This window comes from Anser cygnoides, chromosome 5, assembly GCF_040182565.1.
Source record: "Anser cygnoides isolate HZ-2024a breed goose chromosome 5, Taihu_goose_T2T_genome, whole genome shotgun sequence".
In the NCBI taxonomy this organism is placed as follows: Eukaryota; Metazoa; Chordata; class Aves; order Anseriformes; family Anatidae; genus Anser; species Anser cygnoides.
Genome location: NC_089877.1, coordinates 19,759,594 through 19,778,214, shown reverse-complemented (window position 1 = coordinate 19,778,214; position 18,621 = coordinate 19,759,594). Strand labels below are relative to the sequence as shown.

Sequence of the window (18,621 nt, the reverse complement as noted above, 5' to 3'; positions counted from 1 at the left end):
TGAAGCTACCTGCCACTGTGAGGTTTTATTTTGTTTTGTCATCCTCTTATATGAACAGTAAGTTAAGCTTGAATAAGATTACTGTGCGGTGTAACTGCTGGAGGCTTCAGGAAGTGGTATGCTTGTGATTTTTTTTTTGGTGTGTTTTTTTTGTTAAGATATTTCAACTTAATTTTAACTTAAATGTTGACATTGAGAGGATATTTTGCTTGACTTTGGAATGGCTGACAATGAAATTCATTCATTAACTTAAAAGTTATTTACGTCATTTTAGTTGCACTATTAAGTGCGAAGTGAACTTCGGGAGATTTTAAAAAAATATTTTTTTCTTTTACTCTTGTTCTTCAGCTAACGGCAGCTTTGTTGATCTTAATAATCCCAAAGGTGACTTTCTGAGTAGCTGTAAAAGTAGCAGCTTTAACTGAAGAAGCAGTTAGTGAGTCTGCTTGCCGCACTCTGTAACAGCTCACTCTAGACAAGCTTCCAACAGCCTGCTAAATGAAACTCCGAAGACATGAAGTAATTTCTTTACTTCCAGATGCTTTATGGGTGAAATCAATGTGGTAAGGAGGCACCTTAGGACTTAATCATCCAAGCTGGGGCTCCAGTATGGGGAGTTAAGTTTTTATCACCAGCTGGTTGCTATGGTATTGGTGTTTTGTCAAGGTCTAGATGAGATTACATAGCGCGTTCAAAATAGAACGGCCTGAAGGAATTACTAAAAACAGGCTGTTTTTCTGTTCACGTGCTATGCAAGTTCTTAGCTTCCAATGAAACTAAAACTTCAGACCTGAGGTGGTTGTTCAATGTGGGTCTTCCTGACAGCTCACCGTTCCAGCTGTGTGCGGGGGATTTTGTTTATTGTTTTGCTGAGGCTGCAATCTGCTTCTACCAAAGGGTGCTGACTTCACAGATTCCTGAAGTATTTTAGTCTAGCTTCCCTCAATACTCTATTGCTTGCTTAGGACACAAAGAACAGAGTTTCTAGCAGTAACTGATAATGTGTGAGTGTAATGGATAGGGAGGTGTTTTTTTGTTTTTTTTTTGTTTTTTTTAAGCCATGATTTTGTTTTGGGTTTAAAAAAGCTGTATGAGACTTATGTACTTGTCATGTTTCTTCCCTCCCTCCCCATTTTAAATTTCAGTGATTATTGCCACACTTCCTGAGGTTAGAGAAACCATTGCTAATAATTCAGAGTAACTATTGCAGTGTTCTTTACCTGCAGACAGAGCCTAAAGACAGAGCCAGGACATAGCTTCCAAACTTAGGTAATTAAATATTCTATTCAAGTTCACTAACTTGAAAATATCCCAGACTGAGGTCAGTGTTCTCTGACCAGTTTATCTAACTGAAGTACAGTCTCTGGACTCAATGGTAACATTTTAAAATGAGATATGCCATTTGCTTGGTAAAGGAGGGAAAGAAATCGGTAGCTTTAGAAATTAAAACTTTATCCTCTTTTTTTTTTTTTATTATTATTATACTGGAACAGATGAATTGCCAAAAATCACGGAAGTGTTTTCAGGTCTGAAAAAGTGCTGATTGAAGGTAGCTTAGGAAACTTGGAATGCTTTTTATTTACATTAACACTTGCATCCTTTCGGCGTATGTTACAAAAGACTTGCTTCTGTCTGGTAATGAATTCCTAATGCTGACAAGTATCTTAGACGTGAATACCTGGTTATCTCTGGCATGTGTACAGAACAAATAATCTAATCCAATTAAGACAAATCTAAAATCTGTGGTAGAAAACACTTTAAACTTTAGATTCTGTCAGTTGGTATCCATTTATGCAGAGAGTAATGTTACTGCTTTAAAACCAGCTTATTTTAGGCAGGCCATGTTTAATTTGAAGAAAACTGTTGCATGAAATATCAGTGAAAACTGGTTAAACTTCATGATCCAAACAGAGGCATCCTGCTGCCGGATCATCTTTGGAATGGGAAAGGGTGAGAAAATCATTGGGTGGCATGGGAAGTTTGGACACGCAAATGTAGTACGATGTTTAAATGCCGGGAGTTGTTGTTCTGCTTATGTGGAAGAAAGGGATGAGCCTGAAGGTGTCCTGGAGTGCTGGTCCTGATCTCTTCAAGCCTTGTCATGTACCCTCTCTGCACAGACACGGCTGCGGTTGTGATCAGAGAGGTGGTGAGGAAAGGGATTTGTCACAGTGGGGCATCCGATCCCCACTGCAGATCAAATTGGATCACTTTCATGCCGGGACAGGAACTTTGATACGCAACCTTGTAGCCGAATACACTTGGTAGAGAGTAAAGGCAGATGCCTTTTTCTGCGGCCACTTGAGATGTTTTGGAAACTGTTAGAAAGTCAATTCCATACGGGTCTGAATTTGCAACCCAACTAGATGTCCAGTTCTGCGTTGCTGGAATGGGATTCATTTGCTTCCCTCAAGCTTCAGGCAATTGTATATGATACCTGAGTTGGATGCTTTATCTTACCATGCTCACTTTGATAGGAGATAACTGACCCAGGCCATTGTAGAATCTGTCACTGAAAGACAAAATGCTAACAAGTAATAAACTTGTTTGGTTTGGATAATGTAAGTATTACCTGGACAAGCTTGCATCAACAGGATTGAAACTGCAGCTTATTTCTGTGGTTATTAAACTCGGCACTGTAAAACCTAATACCTGTCCTTGCAATCAGAAGTTGCTATGGAATATAAATTGTTAAGAAGGTGCTAAAGACATCTAAGAAAATGGGAGTTGTAAATACTTCTATTTTCTAAGGTGACTTTTCTGGGATATATCAAAAGTCTAGTAAACTTTAAGCATGTATCCCTTCTGCCTGAGGTCTTTCAGTCTTTGTGGAGCTCATAGTTTTATTACTTTTCCTTTTTAATGCCCGTTAAGAACATAAAGCTGTTCTTTTGAGAGCTGCTTGAATGACCATTCAATAGAGAAACGGTAAATTGACTCCTTAAGCTGAGGAGCAAGAGAAGTTGTTTAGGAAGATCCGTTTCTCTTTCATACCATTCTGCGATTCTATGATTCTTTCTTTAAGAGCAGTGTCAGCCTAGTAATCAAATCAGAAGTCATTCTGTTTTCTCTTCCCATTTCACTCCAAAGAATACAGGAATTGAGGTGTTTTGTGCAAGTCGGTAATAAAGGCATCTCGGATTAGACAGTATGAAAGTCTCATATAGTTAAAGTCTGGAAGTGGAACTTTTTGAAACATAGAGGTGTTGTTAGCTTCTCAGATTCCCCAATAAAGCAATGCTGAAGTTACCTCTGTGATGTTTCCCTTCATCTAGTCCTAATGCTGCTATGGGCAGGGGGGGAGCAATAATTCCTCCTGATGTTTGTATTTTCATGCAACATAGTTGTGTGGAAAGAAGCTTGGGGTTGACAGAGGGCTGTTTGAGACACTGTATCCTGATGTATGTTCTTTTGATTTCAGGCAAAAGCAAAGAAGCAGAGATAAAGAGAATAAATAAAGAACTAGCAAACATTCGGTCAAAATTTAAAGGTAAGTGACTTGACTGTTTTAAACTGTAGTGTTTGCTTTCCTCATGACATTTTTGTATGGGTTTTTGTTTTGCTTTTACATGTTCAGATTTTTTGTCAGCTGAGGACATAAGCAAAATGCTAATGCAGGGTGTTAAAATAGCTACTGAAGGTGTTCTCTTAAGCACAGAGCTTCTTTGCAGTCCTGTGACTCAGCCATAAGGGAAGAAAACTCCCTCCTCTATCAAAGAGCTGAGATAGTGTTCACAAACCTAATACTTTGCCACCCAACCATGTGACTACTTTACCTGTTTTCTTGCAGGAGGCCACAAACTAGTTTGAGAAAACGTGAGTGGGTGTAACTATTTTTACTAAAACAGTACATGTTCAACTAGCCTCCCACTCCCAACCACTTAGGGAAGTAATGTATTAAGTTGTCTTCTGGAAAACTTAAGATAAAAATGTGTAGTTGATGAGGCCAGATGTCTTGACCACTCCTATAAGTAACAGCATTAAAGGTTATTCATATGAAACAAAATGCATGCAATGACTAATTCCATTCTCATGCATTCCAAGAGGCAACAGTTCACTTCTTAAGCAATGCATATTAATACTCATGCTATAAGTATGTTCAAGTTTCGTATGTGGCCTCAAATTTTAAAGATTTTGAGGGGTAGTTGAGATGTTTTTGAATGAAATTCCGGCAGAAGTGGCTATGGTAAACATTCTGTTTAAATAGATATGGGGCTGTGTTTGCACCTAGATAAGGCATTGCAGTGTGGAGTTCATATATGTGGCTTCAGAACTTGCTGATTTTGGATTAAGCCTTTTTTACCTTCATTTTTCTATTTTGACCTAGACTAATGTTTCTATTTGGAATGCTTATTGCATTACCAAAGCCTGAAGTAACTTTCCTGAACTTCCTAAAAGTCTGTTGTTTTTTTTCTTAAGTGTTACATCTCATAAGAAGGTATGGCAAAGTGAAATGAACTGACAGATGAAGTAACATGAAACTTTTGTGGTTAATTTATTAAACATGTACAGTAACTTCTTAACCGGTTTTGAGCTAAATTCAGCCTCTATCTGCAAGACATACTGTGTCTAGTATAAATCTTGCTTGGAGATTAAACTGCTTTATTAAAATGCCACCATTTTATGCTTTTACTTGGTAATGAGATCATAAAGTTGGAACTAACAAAAATGGCTGTTAATCTTGTAAACAAGTGTTTAGTAGACCCTTGAGCTATGTGCTGGTTGCTCAATGTGTGCGAAGGCAATGTCTACTGGTCACTGACTGGAGAATGGACACAAGTTTTATTCTTAGATTAAATGATGGGAAAAACAAGCTCTAGAACAGACTACACAAAGCCTGCTACTTCTGCCAAAAATCAGACCAACATCAGTGTTAGATGCTTTGCTGTGAAAAGGAAGTGGAAAAATAATTTTACGGCATAGGAAGGTGAATATGAAAACCTTCTTCTTTTCCCTTGAGAAGTCACTGCATTTACTCAGTTATCCTATGACAGAGGTTATTATATAAATGCATGTGTGTATATGTATATATCTGTGTCTATATGTATTTTTTTGTGAATTGTCATGTACTGTTGATATGCTTGATGGAAGGGGAGAGTGAAAACATCACTGAAACTTAAGCTTGTGTCATTTAAAGATGTTTGCTGAGAGGCAAAAATTCCTTAAGGGAGTCCCAGCCAAGTCCTGTTCTAGATGTGCCTTGCAGTGCACATGTGAAGGTACTAATTTCTTTTCTATCAGAGCACCACATTCTACATCCCTAACAAGAGTGAATATGAATCTGAGAATTCTGTTGATTCTGTTCCAACTTTTCCTGAACTGGACTAAAACTAGAGTAATTTAAATGGTCTTGCACGCGGCAGAGATGGTGAAGATCGCTGAAGGTGACATATACCAGTTCTTGTTTTGGCTTAGTGTTTTCCACAGACTTAACAGGGTATAGTTTTCTTACTTCTGCATTTTTTTTTGAAAGTGACTCAATTTATTGTATATGATAGTATAATCAGCTAGTTATCTACTCACTGGAAGCTCTAGATTTTTAACTAGACTCACCTCAGGGCCTAGGTGTTCTAATGTTTCTTGAAATTTTTCTACCATCTGTTCAGGAAATCTTTACTTGAAACCTCCTCTGATTCCTCTCTGGGTTCTTCTAATATCATGGCACAGGAAAAAAAAAAAAAAAGAAAAAAGAAAAAAAAAACACACAAAAAGAAATCAATGCTACAGCCTTTCCTTATACATAGAATTGTTCACTTCCAATAAAAGAATTGGTGATATTAATAAGGGGAAAATCTATGTATTTCAGCTTGTATTTTCTGAGAGCTGCTTTGTGTGGAGAATATGTTTTCCAAAGTAGAAGAGTCTGAATGAAGTAGAAGAGCCTGAATGAAACAAAAGTAGAAGAGCCTATTATGCCTGAAATTGACAGGCATAATTGGTCTATGTGCTAGAGCTAGAGATGTCTTACCTGACTCCTACTGGTTGAAAAAAAATGTTCTGCTGTTGATGACTTGGGTGAATTACTGCTTTGCTGTTTTTCTGTTCTGCTTGCTCTGTGAGCCCTCTTGACATTTGGATGTCAAGGCCTAGCATGCTGAGCCTTTGGTCGCTCAACTGTGGACCATAGCTCATAGGTCAGTAAGTATACATGCAAACTAAATACAAATAATACCTCCCTTATTGCTAGAGCATACCCTCAAGAGGTCCAATTCTGTCTCTACATGAGGCAGGCTCTCCTTATGGAAGACCTTGAATTCACCTAGATAGAAGACAGGTGAATTAGTTGTACCTGGCTTTAGCAGTTTAGTCAAGAAGAGAACAGATTTTTAGACTCTATATGAAGGTGCCTTTTGCCCCTCTACTAACTGAGTCACCCTAGAATAGTATTCATTTTTCACCTTGTATTGTAATGGAAGTTTAGATGAGTTTATACTAAGAGAGTTTATACTTCTAGATCGTTGCAGACAGACTGCAGAAATCCCTCAGCTGAAAGATTAACAGACAAAAAGTGTGTGTCACGGAGACTGCTCCCAGTCACAGTTGGGAAGTACTGACAAGAGTATCATAAACTGGCAGGGACAAGGCAATTCCAATGCAACATTTAGTCTTAACATGGAATGTGCAAACTTGAAAGGTTGTATTTTGTCCCTCTGACAACTATAGATCACATAATCATTAAGGTTGGAAAAGACCTCCAAAATCATCCAGCCCAACCATCCCCCTACCACCAATATTACCGACCTATATCTGCTTAGCAGCTCTTGTTGACAGAACAAAAACATTCTTTCTTATATTTAGAGGCATATAAAAACCTGAGGAAAGCTTATGTGACTCTGATAACAAAATATGTACTACTTAGGAAGAATTTCATAGTTAAAATTGACTAGTTAGATTATAGTCATCAGTGCAAAGAGATGTTCTCCCCATTTCAAACAGCTTCACTAGTCAACTCATCTGATAATCTTAATGTAGCAAATAATGGCTTGATTCCCAGCTATGATTTTGTTTTGATACTGACATGCCTTTTGTTTCTGAAGCTATAACATGCTTGAGTTTGTAGTCAGACTGACTTTGTATTCTTCTGGAACATCCCCACCAACCTGTTGTAGTTGGCCTGAACTGACTAAAAGAGTTGAACAGATTCCAGACTTCCCTGCCACTTCTGCAAAGCTGCTCTGCTGGAAGCTCTTAGCTATCTCTGAGTCTCAGGCTTCTGTACTGAGACTTCAGTACCAATTCTAACTGTTTCTGAAGGTTTTTTCTGCATCTAAATATTTTTACTTAATATTTAGACAGGACAGGTCATCATGAGGCCTTTCCTATAGATATACTAACAATTGTTTTGCCTATGTTATTCTGTCATCACGAGGTTAATGCCTGACTGGAAGCTTTGCTGCAGCCACACTAATGTAGAAATTCAGTGCTTTCAGCAACATAACTTCAAGCTACAATACCTGTTGTTTTTTTTAACTTGTTTTGGCTGATGGGCAAACTTCAGTTTGTTTGCAAAATGTTGTCAATTTTTCACTGTTGAAAGTAGAAGCTCTCATCAGACTTTCTTTAGTTTGCAGTGAGTGAAAACTTCAAAAGGTGTTTAAAAAAAAAAGAAACAAAAAACAATTATTGAAGCTCCTGTAGAACCTCATTGCCAACTGCACATTCCAGTCTACTTCAAGCATGAAGGAGGTTTCATTCACCTCACTGCTAGTATTAAACAGGCTGTCATAAATGCAATAAGGAATTGCAGAAAACATTGTGAAGAAGAGAAATTAATCAGAGAATATACTTTGGGTACCACAGCAATCATTGCAGTCTAAAAAAAAAAAAAGTACATAATGCTTTCTGAGTGCACTTTATTAGTAAAGTGCAGTAAATAGCATGTGTGGATTCTGGAATGAGCGATGACAAGTAATTCAGTATTTTGCTAGCATCAGTCATTCTGAACCTTGTCCTGTGAAGTGTGTATGGACAGGTATTCAGGGGTCGCTAGTGTAACCTCTAGTACAAGTCTGTAGAGCTTGTCTTCACTGTTCCCTTCTGCTCCCTTCTCCCCTCCTGATGAAGGAAGGTAGCAATGTAAGCTACTGTGTTACTAACTGTAAGAAAACTTGGCAGTAACGAAGCTCTTAGTTCACTAAAATAGCATTCTGTGGTTGACATAGGTAGTTCTTCAGTTGTGTTGTATTGCTGTAGGGTAAAGCTGCTGATGGCACAGTTCATGAAGACCTGTGAAATTTTGTTCCTCAGTTTTGCAAGGTATTTCATGGCTTAAGTACCAGAATATTCAAACGTACAGACACAGTAAATTCTTCTCTAGTTCACTGAGGCAGAGGAGAAATGATCATAGAAGCTTCCAGCTGCGTAGAACTGTGAATCAGGCAATGATCAGAGGATCAAGGTGTTGTGAGTAAAGCAGTGTAGTAACTTCAGCCTGTGTACCTTGTGCATAACATCCTCTAAGCACAATTTAAACAGTTCTGAATAAATATCAGTATGCGTTCAATGAGTAATGTGAGTGAAATGCGACTCAACTTTCCCTTCACGTATGCTTCTTTGTGTGGGGTGGATTTTAGGTGAAAAATGTCGTTCGACTGAAGACAATGACTTGACATACTCAGAAGAAAAAAACAGAAACAAAAGTCAAAATTTGGTTGAAGCGAGTTTGGACTGCTTGTTGTGTAATCGTTTGTGTCCTTGAGGGTGCGAGGAGGTGATAGCTGTGTATCTTTCTGCTGCAGGATTTCTAAGGGGGCTCTGAGTTGCATGGTTCTCCCTTGCAGACTATCCACATAAAAATAACCAGACCTTCATAATGCTTTTTTTTCCTTCAGTTTAAGTAAGATCATTCAATTTAACCTAATTCCTTTTTACGTAACACTGACTTTTTAAAAAGTGTTTGTTAAATAGTTTGGATTAAGGCAATTGTATGATGGAGTCTCCTACTAAATAATTATGGAGTGTGCAGGGGCCTTGTGCTAATTACCTGGCTGGAGATGCAGCAGTTGGACTGGCTGAGTTGCTACAACCACGGAAAGGGCTGGCTGCAAGAAGCAGAGCTGGCAGTCATGTCTCCTGTCACAGATGTGTTCTTGCTTGAGCCCAGCGTAAGAGGCTGGTATCCTTTCCTCCCTCTAGACTTCTGTACTCTTCTGCATGTTCTGTTGCAGTATCTAGACCCCCACTCCATGTAGCTGGCAAGACAGCCTCTCTCTATAAGCATGTGAATATTACTACTCTTGTTACTCTCACAGAAGTAGCTGGCAAGCCTGTTGCCCACCTTACATTTGGGTTAAGCTGCTGCTTAAAATGCCCTTGTGCTTAACAGGCTGGGATGATGCTGCACATGTCTGGAAAAGCCCTGCTTTTCTTGAACTGGTGCAACATATGTCTTGGTGCTGGGCTTGGATCTGGCTTCAGCGCTCTGAGCTCAGGAGGAATCCAGGATCTCTGTACTTTAAGTGGCTTTGTCTCTTGTTTCAGCATGAGGAAGCTGTGTTGTTAAGGTCATCGTGTCCTTGACGGTTGCTTTAAATATTTCTGCATTAACTGAGATAAGATACATGCAGTATAAAGAAACCACACCAGTGTAATAAAGCAGAAGTTGTAGGAGTTGTGTGAAACAAAAAATAATCCATTTGTTTAGCTTTCGGATTATGGAACAATTTTTTTCTCATGCTTGAGCCAGACTACAAGTCTAGCTGTCAGAGTATTAATTGCTTTGTAAAGGACATCTGCTTTCTTGAGCAAAAAATACCTTATTTATTGATGCGTTGCTTAATTTTGATCTCTCAAACCAAAATTTGTATGCTAGTGAAACTGCCCACAGATCTATATGCTGTTTCTGCAGGCAAAGGAGCTTTGGTTACTGCTTGATTCAGGCTTGTTCTTTTCTCCACATCAGACATTAGAGCTCTTCCTTTTTTTTTTTTCTTGTTGCTTAATGGGTTTTGTGTTAGAGTAGCTGCAGGATTTAAGACATCATACTGTATCTGAGCTTTGGCTTGTACAGAAGAAGGAATACCAATGTCATTTGTTAATATCTGTTTTTGTTTTTAACTTCAGCTTATTTGCTTTCCCAAGATCGAGTAAGTTGTCCCAAACTACACGGTAATCCATAATAAGTCCAAGCCTCTAAATATGTGTTTTAAACAAGCTGTGTGACAGTGGATTGCTTTCCTGCCATGCTGTGTAAGCAGTCTTCCATTATTTAAGATGGGTCTAGTGTCTTAGTCACACTACTTTCATTTGCCTCTTAGACAAGCGGGAGGCAATCTGACAGTAAAATAATAGTGTCTTCACTGGCAAAGTGAATTGTTGGAAGCAAAACCAGGCTTCAAATATCAACTGAGTTGTAGGGACGCTGTAGTAATACTGTTTTGGTGGTAGTAGTAGGCGCTAAATACCACCTTATGGATTGGTATGGGTTGTCAGTCACAAATATTCAGCCTTTTGGTTAGAGGGCTTGGACTGTATCACACTCACAGGAAGACAAATCTTGTCATGCCTTAAAGTTCAGATATATCCATAAAGCGCAACTTCATTTTTTTGCTTCCAAGCTAGGAGCAGGCCTTCTGTTACAGTAACCTGCTGGACTGCTGTGCCAGCTGCACAAACAGGTCAGTGTCTGAAGTTACACAGCCGAAGTAATCTAAGGAGGAAGCACGCTGAATGCAGAGGAGCACTTAAGGATGTGTTTTGTATAGGCCACGACTGAAGTTCTAACTCTAAGGTATATCTAGACTTTGAGATAGCAGTCGACTGTCGGGGGCTACTAGTGGAACTAGACTTATCAGGCCTTCTCACTCTGTCCCCCAGTGAGCACCCTACAGGACCAAACTGCCTTCCCGCCCCCTCTGGCTGGTAGCAGGCTCAGTAGCTTTGTAGCAGGGTGGTTTTTAAGTGTACAGAGTAAGATTCAAAAGCAAATGCTGTGTTTTAACTCATTATCCAAGTCATGGACAGAAGGTGCTGCCAGGGAACCAAAAGGTCTTGTAAAGCATTTGTGCCTTATTCTTCCCTCTTGGAAGGCTGCCTGAAGGATCTAGCAAACTTTTCAGGGAAAGCAAGTAGTCTTTGAAATGCCCACTGTGCTCAAAACCTGCTGACGTGTGTTCTGGATCCTTCCTGTTTCTGCTGACTTGATTTGCAGTACTTGCAAATGTTCATGGAAGCATTTAAAAATGAGCTGAGTTGAAAGAAATGATTGTGTATTGCAATAAAGATAACACAGAATGTGCAAAACTTCCTTCTGCTTTTGTTTTCAGGATGTTTGCTTGGGGCTGGGAAGGGCTGTGCTATTTTAGCATGGACTTCAGCAAGAAGACTTGTTAGTGATGTTTAAAATAGAGCCTTTAAACTCAGTAAGTGTCACATGGGTGGAGAGGAATTGAACAGTTAAACTTAAAATTCCAATAAGAATCTGAAGTAAAGGCTTCTTCAAAGCACAATTGAATTTAGATGAGTGTAGTGAGACCTTTGACTGCAATGCTCTTTTTTTGAATTGCACAGCTAATTAAAAGGTATTTTAAAAAAGGGGGGTGGTGGTAGATGGAAATAACATATTGGAGACTAATAAAGCTTTAAAGAGAGATCTAATGACTGTTACTTGGCTTAATTTAAGCTTTCCTCTTAATCACAGCTTTCAGATTGCCTGCGTATACAAGGGACAGAGGCTTTTGAAAGTAGGCATGAAATATTTTTTTCTTATCTTAAGGAAAAGTGTTTCAGGTACCAATTTTACAGTACTGTTCTTTGTTAGCATGTGATACAGAAGGAAGCTGCTTTTTCTTTGTCAGTAGGATGATAATGTTTTGAGGCTTGACTGCACGGCATAACTTCTATCAAAGATGCCTGAAATATCTGACGGTTCGAGGCCTTTGTTAATCTGAGCTCTAGCAATGCTGGTAGCTTGGAAGAATATAACTCTTTAAATACCTGGATTCTGAACCTGAAAAAAAAGGAGTTGCCAAGTCATGACAAATAATTTGTTGTGAAAGCCAGTCCAGTTCTGAGCATACATACTTTCCTCTGCTTGTGTTTTTCATTTAAACAATTGGATTGCAGTGTTCTGTACTCCCTCTTCCTTTCTGATCTCAAAAGGCAACAGCAGAGCCATTTGGCAAAATTAGAGAATGGGTTTTATACCTGCAACTTTAGTGTAATGCTGCACTAACAACAGGCAGCAACAATTGAGTCTTGGACTCAGTCTTGCAGGCTCAGGTTTCTTCCACTTATGGTAAAGTAGATATGAAGCTACTTTCTGACACCTTTTGGTCTATTGGTATCTCTGAGAGAAGTAACTAGTGATAGGAATGCTATTAAATACCATAGCAAGTCCTCAATTACATAGATCTCAGCCACTAGGGGAACAGAGGCTTAAATGGGTTCAGGGTGTTTAGTGTCCCCTCCTGTGAATTATAATCGTATCTGGTAATGGGATCCAGCATCACCTGTTCTTTAAATCATTCACCTGGAAACAGTTGGCTTGTCACTAGCTGGCATGTGCTTATCACGAAGTAATATAAAGCCCCTCTGGCTTATGCATTGATTCTTTCTTTCCCTTTCAGATCTCTTGCAGAATACAAATTGAAAATCTAATACTAAGAGCCTATAGAAACCTCTCTTATGGTAGCAGCTGAAAAATGTTTAAAAGTTAAAGTTGTCACTCTGCCTTTTTGTGTGTGTGTATATATATATATATATAAAATATATTCTGCCTCTCATAAGTAAGATGTCTTTGATTTACACGGTTCTTTTCCTTTACAATGATGCAATGGGGGGAGGTTTCTGCTGTTGAGTACCCTTTTATCAGAAAAATAATATAATATGAAGTATTCCTTTCCCAAGTTACAAATGCAGAAAGCTTTATTCTTCTGCTGCTTAAGCTGTAGTTTGACAGCCACAGTGGATAGACATACATGGCTGGGTATGTTTTTCCCTCGGGTCATACTACTTCCGAAGAAGGAAAGAAATGGATTTTTTTTTCTTAATCTGGATGTCTTGTTCTGTTTTGTCTAATGTTAATTCGGGTATCTAGTAAAGCAAACAGGCCAGGATTCATTTGGCTGCTGACTAAGCAGCAAAATAGCCTTATGGCAGCAAACTGTATGTGTGACTCAAAGAAAACACGATTTGGGCCAGTTTTCTGCAGAGCTGGCTGCAGTGAGAGGTTCCTGACAGGATCTAGCATAGCAGGACTTCATTACTATGAGTAACTTAGGTAACGCTGCTCCCTGTGTTTAAGGGAGATGTGACGTGCGGGATTCCACAGTATGGACATAAAGGCAGCTTTTCTTTGCATAGCGTAAAAATAGCTTCAAGCTTCAAAAAGCTTATTTTTATTCATAACTGGTACATTGTCATTAAAAAAGGAAACAACCCGAATCCTGTAAGATCAACTGCTGTCTAAAGACTAGGATTTGAAGGGTATCACCATCTATATTAAAACTGCAATTTTGTGCTTACATTTTGTTTCTCTTTTAAAATGAATCTAAATAAAAGAAATTCCTAGCTTTCATGTAAGTAGAAAAACATAGGCTTTGTTTTTTGCACAAAATGATGTAGATTTTTAGTCCTGGTTAGGTTAGAGATGTCGATCTCTTGCTTTTTTTTCAATGTAGAGTGAATAAAAGCTCAAACAATAACTTAAAATGTGAAATTTAAGTACTGCAATAATTTTATTACTTACCTTTCTGCTGAAATTGTGGAAATATTCTATGATTTGCCTCTATTGTGCGCTTGCATGTGGTCATATATGTTGCATATGGGATAATACGTCTGAGATTGTAAAACCCAACAGTACATTAAATTTTCATTTATTGTTCACTGAATGCCAATGCATTTTCTATTTTGTAGTGTAATAGATCATGAATCAAATGCCAATCTTCATTACTAGGTACACCTATGTCTTGCTACTGTGTTTAAAATATATTTCAGTGGAACCCTCTTCCTGGCTGGGGGGGAAAGCAGGTATAGGAACAGTGCAGGCTTAATTGCTTTTTGTTTCCTTGCTTTCTAGGAGACAAGGCTCTGGATGGTTACAGTAAGAAAAAATATGTCTGCAAGCTGCTTTTCATCTTTCTCTTGGGGCATGACATTGACTTTGGTCACATGGAGGCTGTAAACCTGCTCAGTTCCAATAGATACACAGAAAAGCAAATTGTGAGTAACTCCATCTCTGCAAAAGATGAAACATTCTACCAGCCTGCCTCAGCTATAGAGTCTGCAAAACAATTTTCCTCCCTCTCTCAAATGAAAGCTTTGTCTTGGATCTAGCAGTGATTTTTAAAATGTAAACACTTTTGTGCACAAGGAATCTCGCTTTATTAAGTGACTTGAGAGGTGTTGCTGTACTGTCTAAATAAATTCCACTGACTGTAACAGCTAAAATACCTACTCTGTAAGATTATTACTCCTGCTAGGTAACTGCCTTGAGTCTTGCAAGCAGGTAGAAATAGAGACTTCAGGGAAACATTAGCTGCTGCTAACAAACTATAATGCAAGCATGAGTTCCACTGCAAGTGCTATGTACTGGTTAGCTGTACAATACGTGAACCAGAATAGGCAAGTAACCTTTAATTTTCAGAATCTCTAAAAATTTTCCTAGGTAAGGTCATATTTATCACACAGGCGTAGCTCCCTAGAGTCTAAACAATAAGCCAAATTCTTCATTTGCTTACAATTCAAGTATCCCTTTCATTCAAAATGATCTTTTGAGCATGTGCTGAAAGAGATTGATAGGCCGTGAGCCATCTTTCTCTAAAACCTGATAAATTACAGAAACATTAAACTAATTAATCCGCACTTCATCTTTCTAGCCTTCGCTCTGGTGTTTAAATATCTTTCTGCACATACGTTTGGTATTGGACAAGAACTATATATCTCAAAGTATTAGTTGTGGCATTAACAGAGAACATAACATGTCAGCTAAAATCAATTTTCCTTTTCCTTTTTCCTGAAACGCAGGGATATCTCTTCATCTCCGTACTAGTGAACTCTAACAGTGAGCTGATTCGCTTAATAAACAACGCGATCAAGAATGATCTGGCAAGCCGCAACCCCACCTTCATGGGGCTAGCTCTGCATTGTATTGCTAACGTGGGTAGCCGGGAGATGGCGGAAGCATTTGCTGGAGAGATTCCAAAAATACTTGTAGCTGGGTAGGTATGACGTGCCTCCTTCAAACAAAACACCAGTAAACCTTTTCAGTGACTCAGTTCAACAGAAGTGGCTGAATCCATGCTTTGAGCTACTGTGCTTGCAGTACAGATGGTGACAGTCTCCAGTAACTGCAGATATTCTGGTATACCTGAGCGTGCACTTGCTTGTATAAGTCTACAAATACAACATGGGAAATTAAGACTATGTCAACATCTTGTATAGGCTTTGTGTAGCAAACAATTTTTTGTTCTACATAAATGCGTGGTAGTGAGTGCCTCTGAAATCTCTGTTTTACTTCCCTTCCCTCTCTTGATGGAAAGAAGAGAAATAAATGAACCTAAATAGAGGCTTAAACTATAAATCCTGTTATAAAAGCTTTTAAAAATATTCCTGATGTTATAAGGAATGTGAGAATATTCTGTAGAGTGACAGTTCTTGCCTCTTCCGTTTCCCATGTGAACAGCAGTTCCAGTAAATAGCAAGTAGTCACAGCCAAATCTCTAACTTTCTCTTTTTGTTGATAGGAAGTCTCTGAACAGACTAGGTAAATGTCTGGAACTGTAGTTAACTAAACCTATAATAAGGCTTGCAGGGCTATTTTGTTTTCAAACTTATTTTGAAGATGCAAGCGTGCCTGGGCCCCAGAATGCTGCTGTCCTGTCCTATTGTGTCTTTGTCAGGGTGCTGTTCCCCATGCAGCATAGCGGAGAGAACACTGTAATGATGAGTCACAGCTTTAATAAGCTACCGTTAAGTTCCAAAAATTTCATTTAGGGTCATCAGTCACAGAGCACAGCACCTTCAGTTCAGGCTTGTTTGAACTTTGAACTTTTTATGTTCTGAGATCAGTCTTCAGGGCCTTGAAGAAGTTAGGGGCAAGGGTTTTGGGGTTGGGGGGGGATGATGTGTTTGGTTTTGAACTGTGATCCCACGTGATTTCATGGAAAGTTGGTTAACTTCATAAAGAACAAGTGGACTGAACGTCTGTGGAAGTTTCTGAACATTTAACCAAGATCACACAGTTTAAACTGCCTCTTAAAACCTTCAGTGCTAATGCTCTATAATTTATTTTAGCTGTTATGACAAATGCAATATATTTAAAACAAACAAACAAAACCATACCACCACGAATTCCCTATTTGTGAAAGGGAGCTCAATGAACTAGAGTAGTAGCATGCTGCTCCTAAAATAGTCAATTCCTGTGCCAGCAGTATGGATGGCTAAGTGAATAGACTTGTGGGTTGTGTGCTTGGTAATAGACAGCTAACTTGCATACTAGCTGTTGAGTAGTTAATGATTCATGTCTGACATGAAGATCCTATCAGGAGATCCAGCTGTGCTCACATACATAATGTGTTGGATCTTAACTATTTGACTTGAGTCCGTATTTGACTTGAGTCTATTTGAAAGAAGCTTGTGCTTGTGGTACTTCAGTGAGACATTGACTCAATTAGGAGCTCTGATGATGAACCTCCAGCTCTGATGAAAAGATGCGAGATGTCTCTCTAAGTAGCAAAGGATCATTATAGACGCTACTAAGCATATATAATGGTTGAAAACTTGACTAGTTAAACTTACTGGCCAAATTTAACAAGAAATACTGTAACACAGAAAGAACTTATTTAGCAGACTTCTGTTGAAAAGTTGTTACCACGCTAATGCAAAGATTAGCATAGTACTATCCTGTGAGTATTGCAGTGGCTTTAATTTGGGTTTAAGATACAGTGGTTATGTCTTGCAGAGATACTATGGATAGTGTGAAGCAGAGTGCTGCCTTATGCTTGCTGCGTTTGTATAGAACTTCTCCCGACCTTGTCCCCATGGGAGACTGGACGTCCAGAGTGGTACATCTCCTCAATGATCAGCACTTGGTAAATCGACTTAGTTATGTTTCTTTGACCTACTCTATATAGAGAACGACGCCACTTCAGCTGTTAAGTATGTTATGAATTTATTTCCTCTAGTGTTTTTCGACCAACTGGGCTGTTGTTTACTTAAGGCTTGCATAAAGAGTTGGAAGGAAAAGTTGTTCTCTTATTAATTGCTGTATATATTCATTTCTAATAAAGTCTTGCTTACCTTAATTATTCCTGGAAGTAAAAGGAATGGTATGCACAAGTTCTTTATTTGGTCTGACTGTAAATTAATCCTGTGCCTTGTGATCCTAAGTCATATGTATGTATCAGTAATACTGATTGTCTTAGTATTAAACTGGGACTAAAATGAAAGACCTGACTTGTTAGCGCTTGGATTTCACTGTCCTGTGGTATCCATGTTGTCATTCTTATCCTGCTGGTTCAAAAAAGCCCTATTCTTCTAGATAAGAGGCTCTATATTTTTTCTGTCTGTCTACTTTAGGAAGAAGTCTATTTAGACCCGTGCTTCACCAGTAATGGAAGCAATTTAGTCCTCAGTAATACAGAATGTTTGTATTTTACAAAGCCTTCTCTTCGTATTGGGTTTCCAGAATTCTCTTCTGGAAATGAGCCGCTGCATCTTATTTTTTTTCTCACACTTTTCTTGTGTAAGAAGACAATTTGCATCCAGCCTTTAATATAGCTATCTAAATATGATTTTAGATGTACTATCCAAACGTGAGACAAAGCTAAAACAAAAACAGAATGAAATTCTCTGCACACATGGCAGTATCACGTTGTTGAAGGTCCTATCCAGATTTAAAGATTTGTAATTTGTCTAGCTGTTTGCAAAATAAAGGGCTTTTTAATATGGGCCTTTGTCATGGGGATTAACTTCGTTTTTCTTGTATATTAAAAGTTGCTTCAAGTAAAAGGTGGTGTTAATAAACAGCATCCTAAACTTTTATTAAAATGATTGTATGTTTTTGTTTTTCTTTTTAGGGTGTGGTTACTGCAGCTACAAGTCTGATCACCACTTTGGCACAGAAGAACCCAGAAGAGTTTAAAACTTCAGTCTCCTTGGCTGTGTCTAGATTAAGCAGAGTGAGTACAGTGATAACCCTGACAGTAATTCACTGTTGCTTAATTTACTCAGCTTTCTAGGTCAGATTAGCTTACTGTTGCTTATTTATTCAGCTTTCTAGGTCAGATTAGTTCAGTACACCATAAGCAGTTAAGATGATTCGGTTTCACTTCATATATCTGGTTCTGTTCTAATGTTTATTGCTTACCTGGACAGAAAACTATTTTAGCTTGCCCAAACTTTTTTTTTGGTGTAGTCCTTGCTATACTGCATGTTGGTGTAGCAAAATGGTCTCTCTCTCAGCTACTTGTATATTCCACAATCCCAATGATACAGTTGATTTTTTTTAATCGTCTTTTTATGTTGCTATAACACCAAGGAGTACTTGGATCAAAGGCTGGTTCTGCAAATTTCTGCACAGAACCCTTGAAAATTACAGCCTATGCTCTTCAGTTTATTTAAGGTTCTTACAACATGAGTTGTCTTCATATTTCTACTTTTGAGCTGCTGCTAGAATAATAT

General features: G+C 38.5%; 1 protein-coding gene across 4 annotated transcripts in view; it reads left to right on the top strand.

Moving 5' to 3' along the window:
• Positions 1 to 18,621, top strand: part of AP2A2 (adaptor related protein complex 2 subunit alpha 2) — a 49,424-nt gene that overhangs the window by 10,914 nt on the left and 19,889 nt on the right. For all 4 annotated transcript variants that reach the window (XM_048058627.2, XM_048058625.2, XM_048058626.2 and 1 more), the window contains exons 2-6: positions 3,422 to 3,490; positions 14,018 to 14,160; positions 14,965 to 15,158; positions 16,901 to 17,030; positions 18,018 to 18,119. In XM_048058627.2, coding sequence (XP_047914584.1) covers positions 3,422 to 3,490; positions 14,018 to 14,160; positions 14,965 to 15,158; positions 16,901 to 17,030; positions 18,018 to 18,119 — 638 coding nt within the window. The remainder of the gene's footprint in view (positions 1 to 3,421; positions 3,491 to 14,017; positions 14,161 to 14,964; positions 15,159 to 16,900; positions 17,031 to 18,017; positions 18,120 to 18,621) is intronic.